This window comes from Rhinolophus hipposideros (assembly GCF_964194185.1).
Source record: "Rhinolophus hipposideros genome assembly, chromosome: 2".
Classification (NCBI taxonomy): domain Eukaryota; kingdom Metazoa; phylum Chordata; class Mammalia; order Chiroptera; family Rhinolophidae; genus Rhinolophus; species Rhinolophus hipposideros.
The window spans coordinates 97,274,613-97,295,555 of NC_138048.1; the positions used below are offsets into that span (position 1 = coordinate 97,274,613).

General features: G+C 34.7%; 1 protein-coding gene across 2 annotated transcripts in view; it reads right to left on the minus strand.

Annotated features, from left to right (window-relative positions):
- LTN1 (listerin E3 ubiquitin protein ligase 1) overlaps nucleotides 1-20,943 on the minus strand; it is a 55,869-nt gene that overhangs the window by 18,994 nt on the left and 15,932 nt on the right. For both annotated transcript variants that reach the window (XM_081075720.1, XM_081075719.1), the window contains exons 7-19: nucleotides 19,493-19,666; nucleotides 18,341-18,531; nucleotides 17,451-17,586; nucleotides 15,856-16,662; nucleotides 15,439-15,480; nucleotides 12,745-12,934; nucleotides 12,035-12,274; nucleotides 11,050-11,206; nucleotides 10,126-10,270; nucleotides 9,452-9,638; nucleotides 7,791-7,950; nucleotides 6,736-6,840; nucleotides 2,370-2,512 (exon numbers count right to left, since the gene is read on the minus strand). In XM_081075720.1, the coding sequence (XP_080931846.1) occupies nucleotides 2,370-2,512; nucleotides 6,736-6,840; nucleotides 7,791-7,950; nucleotides 9,452-9,638; nucleotides 10,126-10,270; nucleotides 11,050-11,206; nucleotides 12,035-12,274; nucleotides 12,745-12,934; nucleotides 15,439-15,480; nucleotides 15,856-16,662; nucleotides 17,451-17,586; nucleotides 18,341-18,531; nucleotides 19,493-19,666 (2,677 nt within the window). The remainder of the gene's footprint in view (nucleotides 1-2,369; nucleotides 2,513-6,735; nucleotides 6,841-7,790; nucleotides 7,951-9,451; nucleotides 9,639-10,125; nucleotides 10,271-11,049; nucleotides 11,207-12,034; nucleotides 12,275-12,744; nucleotides 12,935-15,438; nucleotides 15,481-15,855; nucleotides 16,663-17,450; nucleotides 17,587-18,340; nucleotides 18,532-19,492; nucleotides 19,667-20,943) is intronic.

Consider the following 20,943-nt stretch of genomic DNA (forward strand, 5'->3'; position numbering starts at 1 on the left):
GGATTTTCTATCAGTTAAAGTGTATTTGTTAGCTAACTGTGTTTCATCACTTTGTCTGAAAAGAGTAGCACTGGTTGACAAATCTCAGAATGATTTGTCTTTCTTCAGGTGCCCTCCTGTCGGGTGTCGGCACAGCTGTGCCCCTTCCGGTCTGTGACCAGCACACAGCTGTGTGACACAGCAGCCCTGTGTCTCCCATTTCCTCGCTGCCATCCTTCGGTTACAGCCTGTGCTGGAGAAACCACCTCCAGTACTCCTCTCTTCTATGCAGTCAGTTCAGCTGATTCCCTTTCCGGAATTGCAAATCCCAACCTAATCCACAGTGTAACTCCGTAAGTGAATTCAACAGTAAAGTTTAATCCCAGAAAAATTGATTCTTGACATCTGCCAGTCCTTGGTGCCATTATGGCAATTCTTTTAGTGTGTTTAGGCATGTTATTCTTCCATTATTTCAGACTTTCACTATGCTTCTTCAATGCAGTTTCCACTCCTCAGAGACATGAAGCTTGTTAGTCAGGAACAAGTGAAGTTCCCAACCCACTATGTCTGCATCTGTGTTTATCCCATGCCTCTCATAACTTGTCTCAGAAGAAAGTCTCTACACCTACATAAGGCTGATGTCTCCCAACCATTCTCTAGATCCCATCCTACTTGCCCTCCCCTCTCATCTTCGCAGTGGGAACTTTCAACAGTCATTTGGTCTCTATTTTCTATTCCTCCTTCTCCCTACAACATGTATTTTCCCTTTGACTTTATATTCATCTCCAGCCTTCACTTTTTTTCTACATCCCTTTTCGTCATTTAACAGACTCTCGGCCTGCCCTTTCTCACCACTAGTCATTCCAACAATGACAAAGCCAATGGACAACTTTCAGTCCCTAATTTCATTTGATGCTCTGTGGTATTTAACAAAGGTGAAGAATATCCCCTGAAAGTGCTCCTTTGCGTTTTTAGTCCGTATTCTCAAGGCTCCCTCCACCCATGTCTCCCGTAAATTAAGTACTCGTGTTCCCTTGGTATTCTTTTCACTCTTCACTCTACCTGAAGCTCGTCCTTACGTACAGATTGATTATACTACCACCTACATGACGTGGACTTCAAGAGCAGCATCTCTGTCCAGTGAATAGGTATTGCTTACTGAAAAATCTCCATTTGAGTATTTATTCCATAGGCATCTTAATCTACTACATTTAAAACTAAACATCAGCTCCCTGTATACTCCCTTCCCCATGCTCCCCTAACCCTCAAGTCCCCTATAGGATTTTTTATAAGGGTAATGGTACTTCCATCTACCAAATTCAGAGATATAATACCAGAGCGCCTTCAATTCTATTTCCCGAATCCCTGTCATTCCCATTTCCTCTCTTGCATCTATGCCTTGACTTAAGCTCTCTTTATCTCTCACCAAGACTATGCTAATAGCTCCCTATCTGGTCTTCTACTTCCAACCTCTCTTCTCTCACATGTACCCTTCATATGTTGTCAAAATAAGCTTTCTAATGTAGGTGTGACAGTGGACTATTCGCCTACCTAATTTGGGCCAATAGCTCTTTACTGTCTATAGCTTATAGTCCATACTCCTTAACCCACAACACTAGGCCTTTATGATCTATTCCCTTCCATTTCTCAAAATCTATCTTCCTGAGCATCCTAACATCCTTTGTCCCAAACCTTCTACCTTAAACACCAGCTAAACTGAACTACCTATACTCTTTTATGTTTTTGTTTAACTGGAATGAACTTCCCAAAAGGTGGCTATCGAAACCCATCCTTCAACTCTCAGTTGAAATATTTCTCTTTGTGAAACTGCCACTGACAACTCATAACAGAATGGAAAACTCCTCCTCCGCCACTTCACACATAGGACATCTTTTTGCTATATCAGTTATCACATGATATAACTTTATATATATATAGTCTCTACAAAAACTGACACAAAACTAGTGCTCAATAAGTGTTCATTACATAAACAAACAAATGAACTAATAGATGTCAGTGTTTAAAAACATTTAGAATACAACAAAAGTTATTCCCTCTTTTGCTTTTATATGTTCAATCAATCACTGGCTGACTAGGGAGAAATGAGGCGTAGCTAAAAAAGCTACAGATGAAAAGAAATGATTAGAGGGTATTTACGGTTGTAAATCTTCCCTTAAGGCTGTAACATTTTTATACCACAGAATGGTAACAGTCACTCTCCAACGACACTCATCCTCTGACTGTCAACTCATTAGGTAGCAAAGTAAAAGTAGGAATAAATCGGCTACAATTCAATTTATCTCCGCTAGATTTGGGTTTAGACATTAAGACACATCTTTCATCTCAAGCAATAATTAAATTAATAAAATATTTATTATCAAGAAACTAACCGTTAGTACTGCAAAGATCTTCCTTAGTCCAGGCCAAAAGAGCAGGTATACACTGAGCAATGAATTCTTTCTTGTCTTCTTTTGACAAAAATGGACAGAGACTTTGAATGGTATGCATATTACCTTCTGTTAGTGGGAAAAAACTGTAAAGAAAAGAAAAAGTGTGAATTCTATTTATCCTAAATATGCCATTATTTCAGAAAATTCCTCTTATTCAAACTATTCAAAAGGACTAATAATTCCATTCCAAAAATAATTGTATAGAAAAAAATAATAAAAGAAACTATGAAAAGAGATTGATAATTGCTGATTCTGGATGATGAAATTGTAAATATTTTTTTTTTTGCTGCTTCTTTCTCTTTTTTACATGTTTCTAATTTTTAAAATGAGCATACATAACTTTTCCCCATGTATGATTTTTTTGGAATTACAACCAATACAATTATGATCTCTTTAAGAGTCAAGTAATTCAACTTAAACAGTACCATCTGCATGTCCTTTCTATGAACTGATATTCACATATGTGTACGTATATAGTTGGATTCACATAATGAGATCGCACTAAACACATTGCTTTATATTTTAATACAATGTATGTAAGTTGTATTACCTGTCACTTACATAGTTTGCACATTTTTCTACGTCAGAACATATAGGTATAAACTACTCTATTTTAAAACTATATAACACATCAAAAATAAAAATATTCCATACAATGTATGTATCATAATTTAACTATTCCTGTTAGTGAACATTTAGGTTTATTCCCCTAATTTTTGCCTGTATGAATAATGATGCAATAAACGCCCTTGAGCAGATATTATTTGGCATATGTGCAAATACCCCTATATGCTAGATTCCTAGATTAGAATTGCAAGATTAAAGGACTTGAAGTATTGTAGTTTGATCACTTCAAATTGTTTCCAAAAAAGTGTAATCAATTTATACACTTTCACAGAAATGTATACGTGACTGTTTTGTTACACACGTAATGAATCTTCTAAATTCCTGGCAATATAGTAGATAAAATATGCTTCTTTTAATTTGTACTACTGTCACTATAATAAGGTAAATTCTTTCATATTTCACATGTCATAAATGAATTACCTTTGACTATTTCATTTGTGAATTACTTGTTCAAGTCTTTGGCACATTTTTCAATTTGGATTGTTTTACTGATTAATAGAAGCTATTTATATACTATGGACATTAACTGTTAATTTGCAAATGTTTTCACCTATTTGTCACTTGTCCTTTAACCTTTGTTTACTATATTTTTGTCATACAGAAGTTTTCTTTTTAAGAAAATAATTGTAGTAAAATATACATAAAATTCATCATATTAACTATTTTTAAGTGTACACTTCAGTAGTGTTACATATATTCACATTGTTGTGCAACCAAACTTCAGAACTCTTTTTGTTTCACCAAACAGAAACTGTACCCCCAACCCCTGGCACCCACTCTTCTACTTTTTGTCCCTATGAATGTAACTGTGCTAGGTAGCTCAAATAAGTGGAATCATATAGTATTTGTGTCTTTGTGACTGGTTTATTTCACTTAGCATAATGTCCAACAAGGTTCATATTGTAGCATACGTTAGAATTTCCTTCCTTTTTAAGGCAAAATAATATTCCATTGTATGTATATACCATATTTTCGTTTGCCCATTCATCTGTTGATGCATATAGGTTGCTAGTTTTCATTTTTACAAAATCAAACATCTATTATTTCTTTTACGGACTTAGGTTTTGTGCTTTGCTTAATTAGATCACCTCCATGCCAGGATTATCCAGTCTCTTATTTGCCCCCTAATACTTTTATTGATCTGTCCTTTATAGTAGCTTTCATCCAGATTTTACTTTTATGTATAATGTAAGGGAGGAGTCTTGCTATGTTTTTCAAACACATACATGTCCAATTTTCCTAACATTATTATTGATTCTGCTCACTAACCTGAAAGGCCACCTGTGTCCAAAACTAAATTCTCATGTATGTGTGGATTGGTTTCTGGACTCTATATTTTGATTCACTGATTTGTCTATTCACCAATTTCATACAGCTTAATTACTATATTTATTAGGTCAAATTCTTTTCACTTTTTTCTATCAGAAATTTCCTAGCTATTCTTGAGCATGTTTCCTTCAAGCGTATACTACATTTAGAAGTTTGTCAAGATTTTCAAACAAATGTTGCTGAAAATTTTGATTGAGATAGCATTGAAATTGTAAATTGAGAGGACCATTTTTACGATTTATCTTCCCACCTTCTTTTGTGATGTTTACTAGAGTTTTATAATTGTAATATTTTGTTAAATTTAATTGTAGGTATTTATATTTGTTAACATTGTGAATGGAATCTTTTTTCCTATGCCATTTTTAATTGATTAGCACTGGTGAATAAGAAAGTTACTGATTTTTGAATGTCAAGTATATATCCATCTCAGCAGTAGTTAGTTCTACTAGCTCCTTAGTTAATTACCTATTATTTTTATAATCAGAAAAAATTAAAAGATTATGCTGATTAAAACAGCCAATATCAAAAGATCAGATACCGTATAATTCCATGTATGTAACATTCCTATGTGACATAATATAAAGAGGGAGAACAGATTATTGGTTACCAGAGATGAGGAAATAAGACAAAGGGAGGTGACTGTGGCTATAAAAGGGATCTTTATGATTAAAACTGTTCTGTATCTTAAATTTTGGTGGTAGCCACACACATGCTCTACACAGAACACACACACAAACAGATGAGTGCACGTAAACCTGGTCAATCGTATCAATTTTCTTGGTTGTGAAATTATATTAAAGTTATGCAAAATGGGACTGATGGGGAAAACTGAATAAAAGGTATATGGAATTTCTTCGTATTATTTTTTACAATCACATGTGGATCTACAGTTATCTCAAAATAACAAATCTATAATTATCTCAAAATAATGTTTTATACATTTTAAAATAAGATTTTAAAAAATTAAAATTTTGTTTACAATTCTACTGTAGCAGAACCTATACGTATCTTTCCAGAATTCTTCTGGGTAAATCAGTAAATTCAAAATGGCTCTTGGTAAATTTCAGCTAAGCGTTTAATCGGAATGCTCAGCTTCTCTAGTATGATCAACTCTAGTAGATCTCTAGTATGTTCAACCACAAAATGTATTTCTTTGTCTTAAGAACACATTTATTGCATTTGCAGAGTATATTAGATGATCCTTACTTAAGAGGAGTAAGTAACTTTCCTTATCACTTCCATATAGCAAATAAAGTGATGCAAGAAAGATATTAGGGAGGGGAAAAAGAAAGATTTCTACCAGAAAGATTTTTTGGGAAAAAGAGAACAAGTTTATAAAATGCTAGTTGTTTAAAACAAGTATAAAATTCCACAACAAAATGTTACAAAGTTAAAAATACTTATTACAAAAAGGTGTGTCCTGAACCTAAAACAACTGAAAGTTTTTTGAAGTCTTTAATTCTCATTTCCTTTAATATCTTCATCTCCTATACCTTGTTTTCTTGATTCATTAGAGATTGTTCATTAGTTGGGGGTTGCCAAGGTGACCAATCACAATAAATTACAAAGTAAAAACATTTTAAGTAAGAATATCATTCTTGGCTTTTATCAACAAGACAAACAGTAACAAGTGTTGGAGAGGCTGTGGAGAAAAAGGAACCCTCATACACTGTTGGTGGGAATGCAGACTGGTGCAGCCGCTATGGAAGGCAGTGTGGAGGTTCCTCAAGAAATTACGAATAGAATTACCATATGACCCAGCAATCGCTCTCCTGGGTATCTACTCAAAAAATCTGAAAACATTTCTATATAAAGACACGTGTACTCCAATGTTCATTGCAGCTTTGTTTACAGTGGCCAAGACATGGAAACAACCAAAATGTCCTTCGATAGATGAATGGACAAAGAAGTTGTGGTATATATACACAATGGAATACTATTTGGCGTTAAGGAAAGATGATATAGGAGCATTTGTGACAACATGGATGAATCTTGAGAGTATAATGCTAAGTGAAATAAGTCAGACAGAAAAAGCAGAGAACCCTATGATTTCACTGATACGTGGTGTATAAACCAAAAACAACAAAAGAACAAGAAAAACAAATGAGAAAGAAAAACTCATAGACAGAGACAATAATTTAGTGGTTACCAGAGGGTAAGGGGGTTGGGGGATGTGTGATGAGTGTAAGGGGGATCAAATATATGGTGACGGAAGGAGAACTGACTCTGGGTGGTGAACACACAATGGGATTTATAGACGATGTAATACAGAATTGTACACCTGAAATCGATGTAATTTTACTAACAATTGTCACCCCAATAAATTTAATAATAAAAAAAAAAAGAATACCATTCTTTTCTCCTATAATGCCGTTTTACTTCTTCAGATGAAACGCTTTGGGAAAGGATTAATTTCGCAATAATAAGAGACCACAGAGTGCCATGTTCCCTGGATCTAAAAAAGGGAAAAACAAACAAAGAAACCCATTTTGAAAATGTACTTAAGATTTGTAAACACTGTTTACCTGGATTCCTGTTACAGAATTAAACAAATCACCTTGTGAGGATATCAATTCACACAGGACTTTTGCACACAAACAACTGCCGTTACTGACAGGCCTGGGAGCCTGAGCTTCACACTGGTACCAAGCTCTCATCCAAGGCAACCCCAAAGCCCCTCAAAAGTCCCAATAGAGGAAACGGCCTTCAAGATTAGGCCTGGGGTTGCCAGAGGCTGCAGCTGGGAAAAGGACACATCCCGGAGGACACCTAGGCCAACTGAAGTACGGAATTAAGGAGGTATTACTGTCCCCTGAGGAAAGTTCTGGGGGTCAAGTATGTGGAGTGGGGCTGGAGAGGAAGACCTGCTCAGCCTGACGCCTCCGAAACTGGCAAGCAAACTCCCAATATTACAGGCAAGTGAAAAATTCTTAAAAGAGAAAGCCGTTCAACAGAGTAATTTCAACAAGCTAAACATCAAACTGCTATAACCTCTACAACGACTTGTTTTCATACCTACTTCCTTATCTAGGGGAGAGCGTTTGTAGTTGTAATATTAAGACACACCTGTAACAACATGCAAGATAAAAAGATTGAATTTGCGAGCAATGAGAGGATGGGTCACAGGTGACAAGTGAAAACTACTCCAGAGGCTTCTATTTTTTCCATCATCTGTCCCTTGAACATGTTTCTGGATCTAATAACACAGGCAGAGTCTAAATACCTCTCCAGAAAAGTAAATCAAGTACTTAGGATCCACAAAGTATTTATCACTAAGACTTGGGATTAATTTAGATCAACCCTCTGACTGAAAATTTAGCATAAAGAGGGCTTACATTTCACAGAAACAAAATCATACACTAGTAAAATAGTCATTAAAAAATGGGAATTGAAAGGGATTTTTACCTGTTAAATAGCAGCTGCAGAAGGCCAGAAGTATTACCAAGGCCACATAAGTTATCATATGTAATATTCATCTTTTGAAGCATTTCACAAAATCCAGTTAGAAAAATAGGTGGATTGTCTAATTCTTCACACCAGTGCAATGAATAGAGCAGTTCTGCAACTAACAGAATGGATGACACATTATTAAGTGTACTTTGTGAATAGACCTTTCAGTAATTTTCACTTCTCTGCCCTATTTTCTAACACTGCAATGTCCACTAATCTCAAAATATCTATGAACTGATTTTCAAATCTGCTTTCAGATATTCAAGATAATGAAAACTGAGAACATTTGTCGGATACAAAATGCCATTCTTCTCCCCCATCTTACTTGGTCCCTTTTCTGATTAGTTAAGAATCTGACAGGGACCTTAATTACCAGCGATACTGAAAGAATCTTCCTATTACTTTTGTAACAAGTGATGAAAAGTTGCATTCAAAATAAACAACTAAGGAATCCGAGATCTGAAGTGAGAAGTTCAAGCCGGTGTGGTAAGAAATGGGAGCCAGCATGATACAGTAAACGGCATGAGCCATCCTCACAGAGTGCTCTGTATTCAAATGAGCTGTATACATTGTTACGATGCGGATACTACAATCTACCTCCTGGGACTACTGTGAAAATGAAATGAGCAAGTATCTATCACAAAACCTGGCATGTCGTAGGTGTTTAATATATAATTAGTCACTACTCTCTTTTAAGAAGCCATATATGGTATTAATTTGGGAGTCCGAAGACTTGAGACCTGGTTTAAAAATTTAATCCTATCCCTTACAACCTAAGCAATTCTAATCAAGTCAAGACAATAATATCTAACAGAGAAGATTGATGAGAAGATTAAATACATAATGTTGTCAGTTTGTAATTAGTAATACAATTAACAAAAATAAATTATTACCGAACTGATTACTCTAATTTCCAGTTTTGTTTCTGGACAGAGTCCCTCTGTGAGCAAAGCCCATGTCCTTGCACTCAGCTGCCTGTGCGGCTTGCTAATCAGCAGAGGTGTCCCAGCTTCCTCCCACAGGATGCACATTCTCCTCTGCAGGAACTGGGTCACAGCTCCCAGCCTTACAAACAAGACTGAGGCAGAACTGTGCAAATCCTCTGTGTCTAATACCATCATGTACAGGTGACACTGCTGCCTAGAATTCTATACTATTTCCTAAGTCCTTCTAGATTTCAACATTTAAATCTCCACTTGCCCAGAAAAAAAATTATAGCCCAATAAATACAAAGGAATAGTGGTTCAAAAATTAACTAAAAGTTCAGAATCCTTGATGAAACACCAGATTCCCTTGACCATTTTCTTTAGGGCTGTGTGCCACAGGATCTGCTTTTACCAATGTCATGTCAGCTTGAGTAACTCCTCTTACACCAAACTCTGCTCTACGGCTAACAAGGCTATATCAAAATTTTAGTGTATTTCCATCCAATTTGCAATTTAACATTCATTACTTAAGTAACCTCAAGTTTCTCATCAGTAAGATAGTTATAGGAGCTAAAGATTCTTGATTCTTTAAGAATTTAAATTGCAGTATGATCAAAATTATTTCAAAATTATATTATAATTATTTCAAAATTGTATTTATATTATATCTGAAAGCTCACATATACTTACTTATTTTCTCAAGCTCATTGTTTTCTAGGACTATTTCCTTTTTCAGTGCAACTAGTATCATTTTACTCAATAATGCTGAAGTGCACAGATGGCTGGGAAGTTTCTTTGTATCTTCTTCTTTAAAATCTGTTTTGAAACACTCATAATTCAAACTCAGTCTCCCTTCTAAAAGAGGTCTATGCAACCACTGTAGAAAGAATAAATTATATACAAAATCATTAGATATTCTATTTGCTACCTAAACAATTAAGACAAGGAAAAAAAGTCATTAGAATATCTTCAAAATGTCATGAAATAACTTTAAAACTGAATTCATCACTAGTTTTATTAGTAAAACCACAGAAGTCCAGAAGTCTGGTTTCTTCTAAAGAAAATTACAGACATGTATATTTAAGACTCCTCAGGACAGAACTAGGTCTTATTCACCTTGTACCATGGCTACTGCCAATGTCAACTGGAGTCTAGCAAATCACAGACATACAATATCTGAGCATTCAGAGGCATACATGCAAAGAAGATACTCACTTCATTTACTTTTTTTCTTCCCCAGAATAAAAGAAAAGACAGTCGTTTCGTTTACTTATTTTTCTTCACCAGAAATAAACAAACATACTTAAGCTTGCATGGAATCCAAACTTCGGAATGAGATATGTGCTCTCCGACTTCAAACATACCTGTATAGGAAGAGACTGTCTCATCTTCTCCCATTCACTGTTGTTCGGCATTACACTTCCTACATAAACTCCCAGAAGGGAAGCATCTTCACTTTCTAGAAGTTTATTTAGCAAATCGTCAACCGCAGACAAGAGGCATTGAAGACTGAAAATAACGTAAAGAACTTAATTGTTGTAGTTGTGCTGTGACTGATTTGAATACCCCGGTACGCATGAAACACCCTATGACAGTAAACAGCTCACCTGAACAAAAAAACAAACAAAAATAAATGTAAGCCACCCCTCTCCACACACACACACACACACACACACACAAATTGGTGCTTAATCCACCATTTATGATTTGAAATCGAGTGCTGCTTCTATCTCAGAATAAAGGGGACCTGACCTACTTCGGATCAGAGATTTCTGAAACACAGCTCCCTTATTCCATGAACAGAGAGCATGATGATCAGAGCAATATCTCACTCAACCCCAGTAGCCTCTGAACGCATTCTCCTAATTTTCACTTTTACATATGGACTTAGGTATGAGGTGTGAAATATATTTACAACTCAACACCTTGAAGCAGTAGCTGTCAGACCCCAAAAAAATAAACAACAAAGAATAATCACCATGTGTGCTGGCCAGGAGAGGTTATGGTCACAATCCATACCAGCCTAAGACACAGAGCAGCACCACCAGCATTCCATCACAGACCATAAATTAGGACTTAAGCAGATATTGTTCAATTAAGTGAATTTAAATGGATGAGCATTGAAACAAATCCTTTTGGAAAAATCTGGATCTTCTCTGAAGAATCCTATCGATTTCTTACATAACAAGTCATTTTTCATAGGCTCTCACACTAATTACAGACTTTTATTTAAGGACAGTGATCAAGTATTAAGAGATACTGTGCAACTGGGCACAAAAAATGGTTACCTTTTGATGTCCAAAGATGAGGACTGAACTTGGTTCTTCAGCCACAGAGCAGACAAACGTAGGAAGGTACTCTGCTTATCTGTTGTACTGCCAGTTTGATGGACCAGTAAATTCACACCAGAGAGCCAAGTATTTTTCAGTTTACAAATAATAAAGTCTAAAATCAAGATGTCAACAGTAATTTTTAATCCCACTGCAGTAACTATAATCAGTACAAAAGAATTCACTGCAGGACTCAGATTTTTAAGGTACCATTTAAAAAAGAAAACAAAAATTACTATTCAATTGTCAAAATAACTATGTCATAAATATGCAATAATACAACCTAGCTCATGTCATATAAACATAAAAATGGTAAGATTTTTGAGTTAGCTTTTTTGTGCTCTGAATGTATTTACAAGAGACTTCTCCTTTCGGAGATGTGAAAAAAATAGTATAGCTTTTCCAAATAGAGAAGTTAGTACTCAAGAAAGGGTTGGAGAGGACAGCTCTCTCTCAATAGTATTTTGTTATATTCCTTTCATAAATAAGTCTGCATTAACAAACACACAAGGCAAGAATATAGTCCTTAAAAAGGCAATCTCAATTTCATTTTGATATACACCAAGACTGAATGTTTTCAACTATAAAAAAAGGAAAAAGATAAGATATCAATATCCTCCTTTATGAATGCAGAACTGAGGCATGAAGCAATTAAGTAACTTGCCAGAGCTGAGTAAAGAGGCTAAGATGCTATTCTAATTCATTTATCACGGCCTCTTCAAAAACTGTTTCCTTGATGTCAAGTAAGAACTTTAGACATAATATCTACACATGTCTTCAACTCAGTTTCTAAAGCTGAAAGTATTTAAGATCTGTAGTCCTTTACTCAAAATGGTTTCAAGTTTCAAACACATTATGATTCAATTAACAAAGCCCGGCACTTACACGCTGAAGGTCAGACCCAGCGATTTCCCAACAAAGCATCTGAGCAGTAGGCTCTTACCTGGCAAGTGTGTTTTCTCTTTGCTCTGAGCACATAACTGAAAGACAGTTAATAATAAATCTTCAGATGATGGCAACAGCAAGCATCCTTTGGCTGAGCTGAAATAGTGAAAGGCCACGTCACAGATAAAAGACACTGAAGAATCATTATTTTCAGCTTCTGACAATTTGGTTGCTTTGGATAAAGTTTCATGAAGTTTAACAATAATTCTTTCAAAATATACTTCTCCAATCAAGTAATCTAGAGAAAAAAAATACAGAGAAAAAATAAAAAAATATTAACAGTATAATTTTGAATACCTTATTTTGGGTTAACTACCACTGGATTTTTTCCATATATTTTTTTAAAAAGTGTTTGTGTATTCACAAACGAAAATCACATCAACCAATCTGTTCTCACACATAAAAACCCTCTCATTAAAAAAAAAAGCAGTTTTAAATTAAATTAAAAAAGCAATGCTCTCTAAAAAAAATTAGGGTGAACAGCTATGCTAAATTCAAAAACCTTTAGAATGTAAAATTAAAATTTTAAATGTCTCCCAAATCATAAAGATTAATAAACATTTAGGGTACTTACAAATTAACATTTGAATGAATTACGTCTCATCATTCTCAACAAATATTAGCAAACTTAGCAGCATCAAATGCACACCCCCCCCCAAATGAAAGGATTATTCCCTACTGAAAAACAGACGCCTTATTTTTGCCTACCATTTTTAACATGTTGGGATAACACCAAGCTTAAAAGAGTCCATCCTTCTGAGAAGTGAGATTCAGAAGACACTGTAGATTCTAAGTCCTTATTGCAAAGATAGTCTGCCAAGGTTACCAATTTCTCTCCAAGGACATCTCCTTTTAGCCAAGGAATTACTAAAGCATGTTTATCTGAACTAGAACATGCCTAAAACCACAAAATTAAAGCAAAGATTAGAAGCAAGATCAGTAAGTGCATCTGCCCACAATATTACTTGTACCATACAACCTTCCTTCATGATAAGGCCCCAACCCTACCCCCTCTACTTACCCTCAAGTTCTAAGGCAGGTATCTGCCCAGCTCCCCACTAAGCCTTGCTTATGTACACTTCCATGCTTTACTCATGCTATTTTCCAGGCAGTAACTATTTCCCCTCTTCTTCACTTAATAAAATCTCATACATTCTTTGAGAATCAGTACAAATCCCACCTGCTTTAATGAAGTCTCCCATCCTCTCCAGCCCATACTCATCACTGATTTTCTCTGAATTCCTAAAGCACTTACGGGATTGCATTATTATTTATAATGTTTCATCTGTGTATGTCTTGTTTCCAATGACACTGCAAGTTCCTTGAGAGCAGAGACTGCCTTATACTTCTTTGATACCTTCTATCAGCATTTGCAGGTATGTTCAAAGAATAATGAATAGCTGAACTTTGAGGACAGATTTAAATGCTCTATAGATATTAAATTTTTGTTCATTAATTTTGCTAAAATTAAAGAACAATTAATATTTAATGATGGTAAATTACTTCAATATGAACAATGGCACTTATTTCCACAAATTCTCTGAAATAGTTACTGGAGCCAGGTATCTGATAGCAACTGATTTATTTTCATGGGGTGGGGAAGCAAGAGAAAGATACTGTAAATCCACCCCCAAAAGCGTGCTGATCCATGTTCCCAGAGCTTCTTTTGCTTTAAGGGCTAAGAAGAAAGGCTTTTGCAACTTGGTTCATTTCAAAGCAATCTGGAAAAAAAAAATCCAAGTGTGGATTGGGTAGTGCCCAAAAAACTGTTTATCCTTTTATTTAAAAAATTGTAGGTAACCAGAGCTTTTATGTTAGCTCAGGATCTACCAGTATTCTGGCTTTATGACCTTGGACAAATCTTTTAACCACCCTGGGCCTATTTCCTAATTTGAAAACTAAAGATTAACCTAAAAAATCTCTAAGGTCCTTTTATAGACCTTAAAATTCTGGTTTGTTTTTCAAAAGTGACCTCAGACTCTGCTCATGAAGTATGAGGTGGCATAAAAACAAGAAAAACTAGAGTTTAGATGGCTATAAAATTGCCTTTTCTAATATAGTTTACCAAACAAAACCAATCTATTTTATAGAATCCTACAGAATCCAGATAATCAACTTCTGAATAAAATGTTTCTCAGGTTAGTTAGCAAGACATGAAGTTCAACTTCTCAATGTTTTAACACATCTACGGAAAGAATCTGACCAGCGTTAAGATAGGAAGCGAGTCAGTCATGGAAGTATAGGAGGTAAATACCGGCTATGAACTTCCAAACACTACCCAGGAAGAGGACAGACTTCCAAACACAGGCATCTAAACTACACCGCAGGTATATTTCTCATCTGGAAATAGATGTATCTGTCTTCTCTTATCAAATTTTTAACTTCCCTTACTCTAATTCTATACCTATCAAGCACCTTTCTGATAATTTGGCTTTTCAGGTAGTCTGTCTACGGGGAGAGAATGTACTGGATACTCTGATGCAAATCATGTGCCTGACAAGTTGTATTTCTCATTGAAATATAGTAAGTTAATATTCTATATTCATTTTTAAAAATAAACTATTGGGAGAAATGGGGAATTATTGTTTGATTGGTATAGAGTTTCAGTTTTACAAGATGTAAATTTTCTGGAGACTGCATAATAATGTAAATAGACGTAACACTACTGGTCTGTACATTTAGAAATGGTTTAAATGGTAAATTTTACATTACGTTTTATATCACCATTTTAAAAGATAGAAAAAAAACTTGTAAATTAAAGAGTTATCTGTGTAAAAGTTTTAAATAATACAAAAATGCTAAAAAGGAAAGAATTTTAGGTAGCTAGTCATAACATTTCTATGATTGAAAGTGTGGTAAGTTATATCATTTACATCTTCATTCGGAAAGAATACTTAAACCATTTATTAAAATTTCCAAATTGTTTATGCTCTTTGATTTATTTTCATTATTCTTACCACTAATTTTCTTATCGAGTCAAGTGGCCATCAGACAAACGCTAGGAGATTTTAATTTGCCAATACAGTATTCCAGAATAGGGCGATGTGTTCTAGCCAAAGCTAAAACTACTCAATCCACTTCTACAGTAGGACAAGAGACTAGGAAAGTAGAAACCGATAGCCTTAGTTTAAAAGACAGTAAAATGTTTAACTCTCCCTTTGTTACCTGCTAGGGAAGAAACACTGGATTTTACACAGGCTGTTCATTCTTCCCTGATATTCCTAACTAGAAAAATAATACTACAGAAAGGGAAACACCAAATGTCTTCCCAAATTACGGGACGTAATAATAACAAGGAAGTTCTGTAACATACACACCTGACCACATCCCACCGTGTGACTATGACTGTGGTTTTAATCTTTCTTACTCATAAACACAAAAAGAAAAAAATCCCTAAGATACCTTTTCAATGATCTGAAGAACAGAATTCCATTTCAGATCCACCTGAAAGAGGAAAAAGAGTTAGAAACAATCTGCTATAGAAGGAATAGTAAAACATTTTACAAGTAGATGAAGTAACCATGTAACCACTACAAAACTAAAACTTGTAGAGCTAGTCCAACTTTAAATAATGTATGGACTGAAAGAACTTACCCTTCAATTACCAAACTTTAGTCATCTTAACATATTTACTTAACACCTACCCGGAAGTCTCCCACACTTCCCAGACTGTAATCAAGAAATATTGTTGGGCTTTAAACTGACATTCAGTTAAGAAACAATCCCAAAAAGCATCCCTATGCAGGTCTCATTCTACTCATCCATAATTAGCGCGCCAGTATAAACCACCATAGTTTAAAAGATACACAATAGTAATACCTCAGTTAGGTTATCCAAGACATCTTTTCTTTCCTTATTATTGTCACAGCAACACAGGGCACTGTACAAAATGTCCACCAAGAAACTAGCCTCCTTTCTTTGCTCTTCATTTAGCCAACCTATTAGTTTCTGGTATAAAAACTGCACTGCGGGATTTTTTTGTATCAGTGTGGCTATTTCAAGAGGTTTGGATTTGATGATCCTCTCTTTTTCATCACCTAGTAGCACTTTAAATACTTGGGTTGAAGAGAAGGAGATGAGCAGAGTGGAAAGAAACCTTAGATGCTTCTCTGACTTTTGGTCATTGACATAATTAATACTCATCTCTGCTAGTCGGCAGACTAAGTCTTCCAAAGCCTTTTTCCGGAGAGGAGATATAACATCTGAACAATGATGGGAGGCAGGAGATTCAGCCATTAGTGCAGAGCCTTCACTGTTCTCTCCTTCTGAGGAGACACATTTTTCATTCTCTTTATTACTTTCAGGCATCTCATCAGCAAATCTAACCTTAACAAATTTTTTGTTTGATTTCAGTGAGCTCTTCGGCTTCTGAAGGACTTGTAATAGGTCAGATACACCCAAAACAGATTTAACATCAGCTTCTGGCTCATCAATTTTCTCGGCACAAATCTCTGATAGTCTTTCCCAGAAATTTAGTAGCACTTTCTCCAAGTTAGGAGCTATTTTATCATCTTTTTCCATATCTGCTTTGGTTTCCCAAGAACTTAAAGTTTCTGCTAAATGGTCAAATAGCTGCCCATCTTGCAATCTTGGGTCTTTGAGAACTTCATCAATAAAAGGAATCAACTGAAAAAGAAGGTGAAATACAAAACTTCAGTTTTCAGGAGAAATAAGTTAAACAAGGTATTTGTAAAACATTACAAACTTTCATATTTAATAAATGAAAAACGGATTTTTTTCCCAACTCTGAAAAGAGTTAACTTGAAAATCATTTTCATATCATATAAAGAGCTTAACGATTTCACTGTATTCTCCCTGAATTACATCCTTTTCATGATAAAATTGACCAAGATTATTGGTCATTAACAAATAATAGTTTTCTTACGTCAGCTGAACTTATTCAAGTTTTGTTCCTTTTTTTCTAAGCCAATATGAAAGACATATAGGACCCACAATTCAGAAACCTTTTACTTAAATTACAAAGATAACAGAAGTTAATTATCTGAGATAGCAAGTAGGATCTGGGCTTATATAATTTCATTAATTAATTTTCTACCATAGGAGCCATAGCCTAGAACCTGCTCTCATTACAGGTTTTAAAAGCCAAGTACAACTGTTCAAAAAGGATACACGTATTTGAGTATTTTAGAAGTAATAAGATAATTATTGCATGATTTAAGTTTAATACAAAAGATCACAAATAGCACCTTCTAAATTCTGTCTTGCATTTAACTCTCTAAAACAATCAGGGATTATACGTCTAAGACTGACTAGTACTCAGGCATTATGGTATTATACTAGGAACCATGAAAATCTTTACAAGGAAGGCTAATTAAAATGGCAGCAACACGTAATGAGTTTGATTCTTTATAGTCAGTGTGGAAAGGCACTGATGACTTTTACATTATAAATACCTGATCATTGATGAGCATCTCTTCAATTTCCTCCTCACCTAAATTCTGTTGCATTATAAAACGTAAGCATTCAAAAAAAGCAGATACTACTGCTGAGCACTCTGAGAAGCTGGTTTTGATTCTCTCTGTTGATAGCCTAAGAAATAATAAATAACTATGGCTTACTCTTTCATGAAAAAGAAAATAAACAACTCAGAAACACCAAAATAAAGAGATGGAAAAGACATCATACTAAAAGGATAGGCTTTTTTAAAAATAAAATTCTTAAACTGAAAACTTAAGAACAACCAACCAAAATACAGCCCGATTAGAATATGAACCTGAAGAACAGAAAAAAAAGCATATTTTCAAAAATGTGTCAAAACAAAAGATAACAGATATTTATTTTCTATTCACGAACCAATCCACCTACAAATTTAAAAGAGAGGACTTAATCAAATAAAAAAATTGTGTGAAAAAAAGTTTTTAAATCATTAATAAAATTGGGTATCTATTATTATGTTCAATAAATACACTGAAATAATTTTTTAAGTATGATTTTAAACAGCTATTATATAAGTTCATGGAACTTTTAAAAACTTCACTGGTTCACTTTCTGCATTTGTATTTATCAACATACCAAAAAATGGCTCATTTGAAAACTGGCCTATTGCCATCTAAGGGCCTTACCAGATTTAACTCACTTTGTGCTGTATACTGGCACTGAAGCCTTGAAAGTACCCAAGGAAAAAATTCCAATTTCATTCTCTGAAAACTTTAAAAGTGTTTAATGAAAAGAAAAACAATGTGGGGAAATTTAAATTAAACAATAATGTATATGTCATTCTACCCATTTGTGAAAACAAGAAAAATCTCTTTTGCTTTAAAGATCAAGAATTTAAATTCCTTACCCTGAAACCAGAGAGGTGAGGAAATTTTTGAAGAAGTCCAACTTTGGAGCTGTGATGGACTGAGGGAGTTTACTGATAAATGGCAGAAGATAAGGATATATGACAGTAGCCAGACCCCGACCACCTTCACGAACCACAGCTGACAACTTGGGAAACACACTTTTTTTTGCATTTACATGAAGCCAACAGTCCTAATCAAAGAAAATATTATAATAATAATTAGAGATCATAAACATACTTTCCCCAATTAAGACAGAAGACATATAGGCCTCAGAAATACAAACAAGTACCATATTTCCCTGAAAAAAAGACCTAACTGGAAAATAAGCCCTAGCATGATTTTTCAGGATGACATCCCCTGAACATTAAGCCCTAATATGTCTTTTGGAGCAAAAATTAATATAAGACCCGGTCTTATTTTCGGGGAAATATGGTATTCTACCTAAAGTGGCTAACATCTCTCATTGCCATTAAAAACTAAAACTCTGAAATTATAAGAAATTTATTACATACAGTAATCATGTATGTAATAAATAATTACATACAGGATAATATTCATCAGAAATAATTATTTAACTAAAATTACAGAGGGTGACAAAAAAATGTATACACATTTTAAGAAAGGAAAAAACTGTATTAATATATACCGATAACCAAAGATGAAAACAAGTCACGTTTGACTTCTGCAATTATAAGAGGTGCTCAAAGTGGTTACCATCAGCGTCCAGACACTTCTGATTAAGGCAAATTACTATTGAGTAACATTGACTAAAGTGTTAACATCTCTTAAAATGTGTATACATTTTTTTGGCACTCCAGGTATACCTATAAAAACTGCTTTATAAAAGGGACAGCAATATTTAATCTTAAATATAAGATTCAAATATGCTTACTTCAATGGGACACATAAGGTTTAAAGAATAATTGATACTGGCTAAATTAAAAGTAAAATGAAAACTCTATGACATTTTATAGTCAGTTTGAGATTTATACTAAGTTTTGGATTAAGCATTTTAATTTTAAAAAAACATTTTTTTCCAGTAAATTTTAGGTATTATAATCTAATAGGCTCCCTATCACACGCGCTCTAAGGTTTCTAAAATACAACTAAGACAAGTATTCAGATGTACTAAATGCATCTCTCTCACATACCTCAATCGTTGTAAGTGTATAAAGCACAGCTTCCCAGAGAGCTGGGCACACAATGGGGTCGCTGTCATCAATGCTAAGTAGAACAGATGAGCTCACTTTCGACGCTTCATCTTTCATCAAACGCGGAATACGCTGGCACAAGGCGGAAACTAATTCAAAATAGGCTGAACGGATCTAGAAGGAAAAATGAAAAGCTGAATTAAATTAAAACCTAGTAAAACTATGATAAGCTTTAATTTATGGTAATGGCAGATAAGTTATTGATACAAACACTCCTTTTAATAAACTAAAAGGGCTACAAAAATACTTTAAAATCTTCTTAAGAGTATCAAATGGCTGCAAAGAAATTAGGAATTACCAAGCCACAAGTGAAGGCAGAAAGAATTCGACTTTCTAGTTCTTTGGCTGAAGCCAATACAAAGCCTCTCTCTAGTGGCAGCATTCGGGGCCTCTAATTATCCCTATGAATATACTAGGCAGCACAGAGTTAAATACCCCCAAATAAAAAATAAGACACTCTGAGCCACTATCAGCAGCAACCAGAAATAACACAGAAATCTGTGACATGAAATCTTAGAATTATCGATTACAAACTCTGCATCAACAATGCTTATGATATTTAACGAAGATTTAAAGAAATTTGAAGGGAAAAAGATCCTAGAAAAAAAGCATAGCAGATGGGAAAAAGAAGCAAGCACAATTCCTAATCTAAAAATAAGTAAGAGCTCAATTCATCGTTTAAAAGCAGATTAGCTACAGACAAAGAGAAAAATCAGTGAACTGAAGATAGAACAAAAATATTATCCACCAAGGAGCATGAAAAGACAAAAAGATGAAATAACACCAAGTAGAGCATAAGACACATAGACAGAGTGTGAAGATTAACATATATGTAATCAGAATCTCAAAGGGAGAGAAAAGAGAGAATAAGGCGAAGGAAATATCTGAAGAGATAAAACTGAGCGTTTTGTACAACCAATGAAATACACCAATCTACAGATTCAAAGATTCCAACAAATCCCAAGCAGGATACATAAAAATAAATCTACACCAAGACACATGGTGCAAGGCTGCAAGTGCAAGAGAGGGAGGGAGAGAGAGCGGGAGAGAGAGAGAGAGAGAAAGAGGGAGTGGGAGAGGGAGAGAGAAATCTTAAAAGTAGCCAGGGGAAAAAACAAACTACCTTCAAAAAAAGGACACTAAGACTCACAGCTGACTTTGATAGAAATAATGCAAATCAGAATACAGTGAATATCTTCAATACAAAAATAACTGCTGATATTTAATCCTGTACTTAGTAAAAATGGCTTTCAAGAACAAGAGTCAAATAAAAACATCTTCTGATAGAGGAAAAAAGTCTATATCACCAACAAACCAGCACAAACAGAAATCCTATGGGTGCACTCTATGCAGAAGGTAAATGATTCCATTTGGAAGGTAAGAGATGAAGA